This window comes from Hyperoodon ampullatus (assembly GCF_949752795.1).
Source record: "Hyperoodon ampullatus genome assembly, chromosome: 4".
In the NCBI taxonomy this organism is placed as follows: domain Eukaryota; kingdom Metazoa; phylum Chordata; class Mammalia; order Artiodactyla; family Ziphiidae; genus Hyperoodon; species Hyperoodon ampullatus.
Window position 1 is genome coordinate 172,274,672 of NC_136917.1, and position 11,387 is coordinate 172,286,058.

Sequence of the window (11,387 nt, forward strand, 5' to 3'; positions counted from 1 at the left end):
GTCGTGTTAATACCTTTCTTCTTGCCCTGCGGGCTCTCAGGCAGTGTCTGCACCTCACACTAGCCTGCTTCCATCCCAACAGAGGCCGTGGAATAAGGACAAAGCAGGTGGACTGTCCCAAACACTGGCTAGTGAGCAGATTATTGCACATAAAAAGATGCTTACCATTAAAAGGCCATTTTTACGACCTTTACTTTGGAGGGCATACACTCTTTATCTTTTATTGGGAGGGAGACATATAATATCTATTTTTCAAAATGACAACTTTTAAGCCTCTTGTACAGAAACGCACGTGTTGTGCTGGTACATGTTTCACAACCAGCTACGGGTGGGGGTCATGGGGTAGCCTGGTTGAAAGCATTTGCCAGTTTCCCTGGTATAAAGACTCCCATCATGGCTAATTTCAATTACCATGTGACCTCACTGAACACGGAGTTTAGAGGTTTGCACGGTAGCGCACCATTATAAAGTATTTCCACCATACAGAGGCGATACAGGCAAAGAACCTCAAGAGGATACGTAACCTCAAAACTTAAAGAATTGTGAAGTGATGAGTTTTCAGTGTTTTAATCTTGTTTTTAATATTATTTATTTCACCCAAGTTTACCTATTTTGATTTTCAGCACACCAGCTCACAAAATTCCTGACAAGGTAACAATCAGCTCTGGAGAACCGGCCTGAGCCTGCCCAGAACACCAGCTCCAACCGCTGCAAAGCCACTCCTTGTAACCAGTTACAATCCCTTCTGAGAATGAGGGTGCACATGGGTGAAAATTTAGTCCAGTGGTTCTCAGCGGGAGTGCTACCCCTCACCCCTGCCCCCAGGAGACACTTGGGATGTCTGGAGACATTTTGGTTTTCACGAAAGGGCAGGGGATAGTGGTGCTTTGGGAATGTAGTGGGTGAATCCAGGGAGGCTGCTACACATTCTTCCATGCACGGAACAGGTTCCCATAACAAAAGGTCAAGAGTGCCAAGGCAGAGAAACCCTGATTTCATCAAAGAGCAGTCCTTAGTGCAGATATGCACTGTTGGTTATGTATAAATAAATGTGAAAAGGGTCATAGCTAAAGAATTCAATGAATGAACAAAGTAAGCATAGCTTCTCCCCATGCAGAAGGCAATATATCATTGCTATAAAATGACAATTTTAAACTAACTCTTGAGCTTATGTTTTAAGATTGTAATCCCACAAACTATTGGCTTGTGATTTCAAGAAAAAAGAATTTAGTGAGATTCCTGATCCTTGAGAATCCCGGAAATAAGACCTACGTCCTACACAGGTTTTTCTAAGGAGGCGAAATTCACACATGGCTGCTTCAGTCAGCACCCTGATCTACTTCATTTCAAAAGGTGTTTTGACCACAGCATCAAGTTTAGGAAGACTCCAGTTCCAAACTGAGGGCATGAGGTGTGGAGCACCTGTGAGCATGCTAGGGGCTGCTGGTACCAGCTGCGGAGAACAGATTTTGCACATCAAGTCCTAACTCTGTGTTCAATGGCATCACATCCATAGCTTGAAATCATCCATGGTGGGAGTATTTACCCCATGGGAACGAGCAAATGTTACAAAATCAGAGGCCTGGAGAATCTGTTGTTAAACATTTACTAGCACATCCCTGGGCCAACCTGCCCCATCTCAAGTCATGTGAATGTGTGAATATAAATCAATATATACTTTGGATTCACACACACAAACACAGATCTCTCATGTCCAATGAAACAAAGTTCTAAAGAACTTCTGACTCTTGACCTGGAAGCTTAATTTACTCTAGATTTTTAAAAGTTAACAAACTCATGTTATGTGTTTGCTCTTAACAAGACCCACTATTATTATGACAAAGGTAAATTTGTAGGAAAATCATCTGAGGCTCCCATTAGGGAAAAGCTATGCTGAATCAGCCAAAATGAAAGGGGTGTACTGAAGGTCTGAAAATAGAATTGACCTCAATGAAGTTATCTATTGTTGCCTCACAGAATACATGGAGTTCTCTATCTTATTGCATAATTACTCCAGACTCCCAGGAACACTGGCAATATAGGTTGAAATATGTGTTAAACAAACTTTATGGCCAAAGAGTTATTTCAAAGGCACCTTTGGGTTTTGAAGGGATACCCAGACATGCAACAGTAAATTAACCACAGCATCACACAAAGTCTATTCCACATCTGCCATCCTAGGTCAAAAGAGGTAACACTGCTGAGCATAAAGAGTCTTTCTCTGGTCGTGTGAAAGCTTTCCACTGAAACCCACTCTCTCAACTTAGCCTTTTGTAATTAAAGAGCTAAAACACCTGCACCGTGAGGGAGGAGGTAGTGGTGTGTCCACTAAGCTAGAACCTCAGTGATGATGGCTCCCACCTTCCCCCTGAGGGTCTGACCAAGCGAGCTAAGTGGTTGTCATGGGAACGCTGGGCTTGTGACACCAGCTGAGGTGCCAGGTGATTACAGCCACATGTCAACCAGGCTGGAGTCCAGCTTACAGGACGCTTCTCCCTAGGAGAAGGGCACCCTCGGGCAGGAAGTCTTGGCTTCTCCTCCTGGAAGTGGTTCTCTATCTCTAATGCTCTTACCTCACAGAAAACCCCATAACTACTAGAAAACACTCTGAAAATTCTCCTGAGACCTTCAGGAATTTTCATGCTTTTAGAAAACTAGAATTTTCACAAAAAAATTTTTTTAAGTGGCGGAAGACAACTAACTACAATATAAATAACTACATGCTAGAATGAATCGTAAGAGAAACATTAAAGAAAACAAGGGCAAGCCCAAGGAAGTGAGCTTTAAATAGACAAGTTTCTCTTGCAAATACATAGTGACAAGTAATTTTTAAACGTTTTCTATCATTTACATCTAGCGCCCTCTGGTGGTCGCGGAAAAGTTCCTATGTTCCCGCGTTCATCGGATTGATCACTATTGATAGACTCTTCATACAGCCCTCGGGAGGAGAGATTTTCAATAATTAATGCATATGTTAAATTATTGTCTTTATGGAATTTTATCTATATAAAGAAACTACACTTAGAAATTCTGGACTGTTAACTCAAATTTTCTAGGTTTTCTGAAAGTCTGTTGGGATAATAAAACCTAGTTTTTCTTCTGTAAGTCACTAATAACATTTGAGATGGCAATGCATTGTTGGAATTGATGCAAAGTACTCATATTTAGCAATTGCCAGTGGACTGGGTTCAGATTAAAAACCCGGTAGCAACCGACGTTCCACACCTGCTTTCCGGTTTACCCAAAAGCAGTTCAGGACAGAGAGGTCCACCCCCTGAGGCATGAAATGATAAATGCCTCTTGTGAGCAGTGAAAGTAAAACCACACATTGCAGAAAGATCAGACTTGTTTTTTGGCAAATCATGACACAGGACATTGCTTGTGACGTCAAAAAACGCTAATTACCCATTCTGCCAACTCTTGAAGACCATCCTTTTTGAAACTAAGGTGATAAATACTGAGCAAAATGACTGTCTTTTTGTCCCCTGCTCTGACAGTGAAAAATGTTCATTTTAAAAGGCCAGAGGGGAACAGGAGGGGGAGGGGACGAGGGGATGGAGAAAGGCACAATAAGCTCTTTATAATTGCTGTGTATACATTAATACAACTCCTAGATGATTTCTTCCTTCTTTAATTGTGTGTGTGTGTGTGTTTGTTTTAATAAATACATTCCCTTGCTTTCTTCCCTAATGTTTATGGTAATAACGCTGGTAAGCCATTTCTGTTTTACAGGGAAACAATATAAATGTTGGTGAAAGTTGACTCAGATGCGCTCGCTCTTACGGTTGGAAAGAAGCACGGCAGCACCTTACAGAGAATTCGCAGAGTTATGAACATTTGCAGAGCCTGGTAACCTAGCCTTAGAGGGTTTACAGGCTGCTGCACTGCAAGGATTCGAACCCCCCTCGCGCACTTACCGCCCTTTTCCACCCAGCCCGGCCACTCCGCGGGGCCAGGAGGACGCCGGACGCTCGGGCTCCCCGGCGAGGCCGCTGCGGGTCCCACGGCGCACGCAGGTGCCTGCTGGAAAACAGCGGCGACACCTCGGTGAGACGGGGGCTGCGCGAGGGGAGCTTCGGGGGACCCTGCCCCCGCAGTCGGGGACTCACCTGCACACCCACCTGCGCCAGCAGCAGCAGGCAGAGCGCCGCGCAGCCGGGGGCCCGCATGGCCGGGCTGCCCCGTGCGCCCTGCGCCCGCAGCCGGCGCTGCGCCCCCGCGGGGAGGACGCACGGCTCCATCCAGGGGCGCTCGCAGGGGTCCGGGGCCGCGGATGCTGCTCAGCCCCGCGACCGTGCAAGCGGGCACCGAGGACCAGCCCGACCGGCGCGCAGGACGATGCCCCGCCGTCACTGCGCCGCCCGCACCGGGGTTATTACTGCGGCTCCGCGCCGCGCTGGGGGCGGAGTGGCGGCCGCGGCGGCGGGGCGGCGGCGGAGAACCCGCCCGCACCGTGGGAGAGCGGGGGAGGGGGAGGGCGAGGGCAGGGGAGGGCGACGAAGCGAGGGGAGAAAGGAGGGGGGCGACAGAGGCGCGAGAGAGGGCGGCGGGGTGAGGCGCGAGGGGAGGAGGACCGGGGAGAACCCGGGCGTTCGCTGGCCCGCGGTCGGCGCCTTGCCGGCCGTCCCGGGGGCACGCGGGTGGAGAGGGGACCGCGAGCGCGGGGCGGCGGCGTCAGCAGGTCGGACCGCCGGCTCTGCTCTCCGGACCTGCAGTCCACGCACGGCTGCACTGGCTGGCACCTCGCCGCGCTGCGCCCCGGTCCCCACTCCCGAGGGCCGGAGCGGCGCATCCAATGGCCGGACACCTGCCGCCCGCCGGAATGCGGCAGAACGGCGCCTGGGTCTCGCTGGGTCCGCCCTCCCGCCCCGCGGGGAGATCGGCTGCGAAACAGGGGTGCCCGGACTTCCTTAGGGATGCGCGGATCTGAGTATACACGAATGTGCTTTTCTCTCGAGTCTGTGAAGTGATGGGAGACGACGGGGGTCGAGGAAGCTTCGTCCTCCTGGGATGTAGCTGCGCTCCTGGCCCTGGGGTCTGGGCAGCAGTTGGCAGGCCTGTGCCGGGGCTGCTGGGGGCCTAGGTGCAGCCATCGATGGCGGAGGCTTTGAGGTCGCGGGTTAGTCCCGGCCCAGGCCGAGGACTGCGCCGTTGTGCTACTAGCGCCAGGAGTCTGAGGGCGCAGGACAGGCGCGTCCACCGGCCCGGCTACAAGCCCAGCTCGTGTTCTACACCTGTCTACGGCATGTGTGTGTGAACGCACGTGCACGCGTTTCAGTGTGAGCATGCGCGTATATGAGCTGGGTGCAGGCGAATGCGCATCAGTGTCTGCTTGTGCGTCCTCCCCCCCCCGTGCATGTGTGTGCGCTGGAGCTTGAGTGGACGCGTGTGCCAGTGCGTGTTCTCAGGCACGTGTCCCGCCTGAGACTGACTGTTCCTGCCCTCCTTGACCTCTTCCCTCCTGCAGGTCCGAGGAGTCTGGGCTCCTGCTTCGTGGTTCCAGAGTCCTTCCTATTCAGTTTAGGCCAGCTTGGCCGGTTTTGCACATTTTGGAAAGGATGGAGAGGAAACTGGGGGCAGCGGTCTCAGGCCTCCTTTGCCCAGCTCGCCCTGAGCCTGTAGGTGCCTCTTGCTGCTGGCAGCCCTGCAGCACCAGGCGGCCTGGGCAGGGACAGTGGGACCCTCTGGGTGCGTGGGGCCTTCTGCTCCATTTCTCTGTCATATTTGTTTCCTTGAAAACACTCTTCAAAAGTGGGAGAAGTTTTCCATAAAGGCTTGCCTGGGGGTGTGTGTGGCCTTAGAGCCCCCTCCCTGCTCCACACACACAGGCACACAATTCCTGATTAGTGTCTGCCAGACTGGAGGCTGGCAAAGGCTCTGCAGTAGGCAGAGGGTCCTTTTGTCCTGAGTTCAGGGCGTTGCATGCTTGGTAAACGAGGGTCTCTAATTATCGCTGATTGTGCCGAATGTAGCCTGCAAGGGAATCAGATTTTCCAAGTCTTACCTATGATCCCATGAGGACACCCAGGGGCTCTCTTTTTATAAGTTCAACAGATGAAATGAAAGAAGAATAGCTGGTATAGAAGGGTTCACTTTTAGGAATGTTTTTCCCTTTTTGAATACAACCAAAATGAATCTTTCCGTTGTGAAGAAAGAAACAATATCCTTTACAGGGATGAACGTTTTCCAGTTTGTTTAGCCGTTCACTGAATTCAATGTTCTGAATGACTCACATAGAGGTCAAACTCCAGCCCGGGGCCAGGTTGGGGCCTGAGGTAAAGGAAACTGGTGGACCAGGTATACAAAGGCCATAGAACACGTGGAACCCGTTTGTGATTTATAATAAGATGTAGATATTTGGTCTTCCTCCAATTTCTGGCACAGAGCTCTCCAAACTTGGAATTTCCTGAGTGCAGAGAGCAATAAAGGTGTCTTTTGTTATGTTAATGAGCTGACTTTGCGCCAAAATTGAGACCAGTTGCCAGGGGACCCAACCATGTGATTAGAGGGTTGGAACTTTCATTCCCATCTCCTGACCTCCAGGGAGGGAAGAGGGGCTGGAGGTTGAATCAGTTGCCAATGATCAATGATTTAATCAAGCGGGCCTATGTAATGTAGCCTCCATAAAAACCCAAAAGGACCAGATTCAGAGCTTCCAGGTTGGTGAACAGGTGGAGTTTAGGGGAGAGTGGTGCCTGGAGAGGGCATGGAAACCCCGCACCCTTCCCCATACCTGCCCTAAGTATCTGCTTCCTATGGCTGTTCCTGAGTTATATCCTTGTGTAATAAACAAGTAATCCGGTAAGTAAAATGTTTCCCTGAGTTCTGTGAGCCAGTCTATCAAATGAATGGAACCCAAGGAGGGGATTGTAGGACTCTCCCATCTATTGCTGGCGGGTCAGAGGCACAGGTGACAACCTGGACTTGCCATCAGCTTCCCAGGTGAGTGGGGTAAGAGCACTGTCCCCTGACCCATGGGAGGTTGGACTGGACCAGGCCCCAGGACACTTTCCCAAAAAGTGGTTGACAGGCTTAAAAGTGGAAAAAATACCTCTACAGTGTGAAAAATAGCATATTAAGAAACAAAAAAAGGACATTTTTGATGCAAGAAACTTTGAATTCCTAAAGGGAAAGATTAGGACAGGGCAATGTGTCTTATGGATTATGTGAAACTTAGAACTTGCCATGGAGCCTGACTTAGTACAGCTTTAGGAATCAGGCCATCCTGGAAGAAGGCTCTTCCGAAATTGTTGGCTAGGCGTAACACAGCCCTTGTGTTTCCTTGACATCCCGTATGGTCCTGGCTGAACCTGAGCCACTCAGCTCGCAGGGCCAACAGGGTTGCATGCCCTCAATCTGTGGGCCCAGATGCCTCGGACCTAACCAGACAGCAATCAGCTTGCTGATTCTGATGCTGGTTCTGTTCCTGGCTACACTCTAGAACCTGGGTGCCTCCACATTGAGACTTCACTTTTCTTAGGAAAAGGAAGAAAGGAAAATTGGGAACCAAGGTGGACAAACAATACTGGATTCCGGAATTCAAAATGTGGCTTTTGTAAGCTCTTTCCTGTTAAACACATAGAAATTTAGCTCAAATAATAATATTTTCTATCATTATATAAAATATAATCATTTAGTATTAAAATAATATGATAGATGTATTATAATCATTAGTATCCATTAACTGTTCGTTATTAGTATTGTTGGTGATTGGCACCCCCTCCTGCAGTGAGGCCCCTGATCCCCACCCCAGTGCTGAAGCTGTTCATAAGGTAACCAGTGCCAGAAGATCCATCACTTGGAAACCTTGGTTAATAAGACTCAGCATTTGTTCCCTTGTGTCATCTGGTCCAGAATTACACTGGCTTCTGCTAAACATATTTGCTTCTAATGATTCCACAGGTAAAATCAGTGTTGAAGGTGGGTATATCTGCTAGCTATCCCTACACAAGAAAACACCCTATAACTTAAAATGAGAACCATTTCTTTTTGCTCAAGGGCTATATGCTGGTTGGTTATCTGGTGGTGCAGACCAGGCTTGTGGATCTTGGCTGGGTTTGCTCATGAGTGCTGAGTGAATTGTGGATCAGGCATACACACAGGGAGAATGCCATGTGAACACTGAAGGCAGGGATTGGGTGATGCCTGTACATGCCAAGGAATGCCAAAAATGGCCAGAAAACTGCCAGAAGCCAGGGGAAAGAGCATGGAATGGAATCTCCCTCACAGCCTCAGAAGGAACCAACCCTGTGGACACCTAGATCTGGGACTGCAGGCCTGATAACCATGAGACAATATGTTTCTGCCCAGTCTGTGTGCTTTGTGATAGCAGCCCCAGAACTAGTAAAATCAGTAAGTTCTCTATGGACCAGGAAGGAATGTCAAGTTGAAATTCTAACATGAGCATCCAGGCGTGGTCCTCTTTCCATCCCAAGGCCCAAATAACAAGATAACAACTGAATCCAGCAGCTGGAGGAGCTCAAAGAATCCCACCAGGAACTTTTCAGCAGAGGGGCCGGGACAGTGGGCAAGGCACAGGCGGACATCTTTGAGCTCGTGGGGGAGATAGTTCTTCTCAGTTGCCCTGTGCCACCTTAGGGAGGGGGCCTGATTGCCACTGTCCTCCTCGTGCACCCAGGAGACCTATGAGCACAGAGGTTTAGCCCCTCATCAAGGGAAGACATTCCAGCTCAGGCCACCTGGAACGAGCCTGCTGCTCTCCCCATCACCTGCAGTGTTCCCCTCCCAGTGGACCCCTCTGTGGAGGCCCATGGAACCCTGGCCCTAAGAAGGCTCATAGGGCAATGGTCCTCCATCTGCTCTGCCTACAGAATCTCTAGAGTCTGCAGACCTCCTGATTCCCAGGCCCCACCACCAGAGAAGTATCACGGGTGTGTGGTGGTGACTGGACATCTGTGTTGGTAAAATCTTCCCAGAGGATTCTGTAAGCAGCCCAGGCTGAGATGAAGCGAGGGCGGTGAGTCTCACCACCTGCTCCCTAGGGAGGGGGGTCTGGGAGGGCGACAGCTGGGATACTCCCGAGTGTTCATCAGAGGGAGATGCCTGTGTGGCTAGGGTGTGTCCAGCCTCTGGGATAGCTTGCTGCCATGGAAGTGTTCCCACCTAGAAATGTTTTATATGTGTCTGTGTGTGTGAGCCAGAGTGTGTGAGCACATGTCTGTGAGTGCAATGGTCGTCTGGTCTGAGCGTGCGTGTGTGTGTGTATGTTCATCCATCCACCTACCATTTAAAGTAAGTTATCAAGTAATGTGTATATTGTTATTTGATACCTTTAATTCTAAGAAAAATTCTAGAGAGAAAGAAAATGGGTGGGTTGTAGCTCTTTGGGAAGCAGAGGCACTGGGGAGGAAGGGGGCCTGCTTACCTGAGTAATGGGTTTCAGTTCAGGGCCAGTGCGTGACTCGTTCAAACAATCCAATCACGATCCCCCTCGGGACCCGGGGACAGCCCACCCTGTGGATACTATGACACCTGCCTCCCCACAGCCCTGATTGTCGACTCTGTTCCTGGTGGGGCCCCGCGTGGTGTGCAGTGTCCTCCTCCCAGGGCTGTGAGTAGGAATGGCTGATAAATGCCGCCCATCTCACCTGCCCGGGCTGGGCGTCCTGTGTCTGGCTGTCCTGTAACCCTGGGGCAGGAGTCCCTTCCTCAGGGATGGAGTGAAGCGGAGGTGAGGAAATGCACATGTGCAGACCTCCTTTTCAGGTTTAGTTTTTGGTCTTTGGCAACTTCGTAAAATTAACCAGAAAAATTTCCAAATGAGCATTTCAAACAAATAGCAATGATCTATGCCTCCAAGATCTGAAAATACACATTTATAAAATTATTGGGGTCTGATTTATGTACTGGAGGGAAATTTTTGCCTAATTATTCAATGTTTTTTTATTGTTCACGGACTATTTTGTTTTCCTCCTACCTCTTGAAGCAATTTTTCAATTTATGTGTTCCTAGAAAATAGTTAACTTCATCAAGATTTTCAATCATTTTAGAAGAGCTTCTTTTGCCCCTTCCTGTTATAATTAGCCACTTATTACTCATGATTAGTTGGGAATCGTTATCTACTTACTGAGAATCCATCACGGAGCTTCCTTCTTCACTGAACTTATAACTCAGGGAAAAGACAAACTTTGGACTAGTACTTTCAAGAGAGGTTGCATTTTATGAAGCAGTACAGGAGGCTGTGTGAATGATGATGTTACCTCTTATTTTTCTTTACTTTTAGACTTGAGATAGTTTTTAGGGGTACATCTATTAATGTGGGCTTCTTTGGAATGATTTTGCCAACACATCCTTATACTGTTAAGGTAGATATATTGGGTTTTCCTATTTAACCTTGTAGGTTAAATTCCCCCCAAATTTTGATCAGTAGACTTTTTATTCTTATCTGCATTTCCTCAGTTGTGAAATTCATTTTTCCAATTTAATGCTTCTTAAATTGGGATTGTGTCTTATCACCTCAACATATATTTAACATTATAGAGTACCTTCCCAACCTCCTCCTTACCCTCTCTCCCATCATTAGTGTTAGACTCCTGGTCCCAGGGTATCCTAGCTCAGAGGTTAGCTGACGCCCCTCCAAGTCCCAATTCTGTCCCATCTGATGCACAAACCAGTCATCCACATGCTTTGTTGAGCATCTTCTGACATCAATTTGATCTTTCTCTTCTATTTCCTGTATTATGTGAAATGTGTTAAAGTTTACTTTTTGATTTTTTTTCAGGGTGCTGCTTCTACTTTTAACTTGTTCCACTTGCTGTGTTTATAATTCATTATTACATAATTTGTTTTCATGACCAATAAGTATTTGTTAAATGAGCAAAGTATTCTCTATATTTTTTACTTCCATGTTGATCTCATATTTCTTCATGACTTTGTGTTTTTGTTTTAGAGAAGGCAGGTTTCTCCTTGGATAGGGGGTAACTAGAGTTGATGAAACTTTCTTCTGGCTCCTAAAGGAGGTCATTTCCACATAGACACTCTACCTCTGAGTCTCCTGAATGCCTTTTCCCTTCCACTGCTGTGCAGGGCCTTTTGTGCTGTGCTTCAGCCATGTCTTTGATCTCTGTGTATCCACAAGTGGGAGCTGTCCGCCACTCAGGGTTGTGTGCAGCCAGGCTGATAGGATCACCTGTGCCCTCATCTCTAGCCATCACTGTCACCCGTGATCCTCTTCCTACAAGCACAGCTGGTTCTCCTCTGACTCCCACCTCTAACAAGCTTTCAGCGAGTGTACCTCTGCTTTACTGCCGTGATGTCTCCCCAGTACTCTGAATCATTCTAGAACATAAAAAGTTTTCACTTCCAATGTTTTGCTGCTGCCAGTTTTTCCATCTCTGCCTCTGGAATTCACCTCACATGTCCCAGGC

General features: G+C 48.4%; 1 protein-coding gene across 2 annotated transcripts in view; it reads right to left on the reverse strand.

Annotated features, from left to right (window-relative positions):
* ADAMTS16 (ADAM metallopeptidase with thrombospondin type 1 motif 16) overlaps positions 1-4,241 on the reverse strand; it is a gene marked incomplete at both ends in the record, with an annotated part of 156,960 nt that extends 152,719 nt beyond the window's left edge. The window contains 2 exons of one of the 2 annotated variants that reach the window (XM_079704048.1): positions 3,918-4,023; positions 4,110-4,241. In XM_079704048.1, the coding sequence (XP_079560174.1) occupies positions 3,918-4,023; positions 4,110-4,241 (238 nt within the window). The remainder of the gene's footprint in view (positions 1-3,917; positions 4,024-4,109) is intronic. The other variant, XM_079704049.1, reaches the window with a different exon arrangement.
* Positions 4,242-11,387: the final 7,146 nt, after the last annotated feature.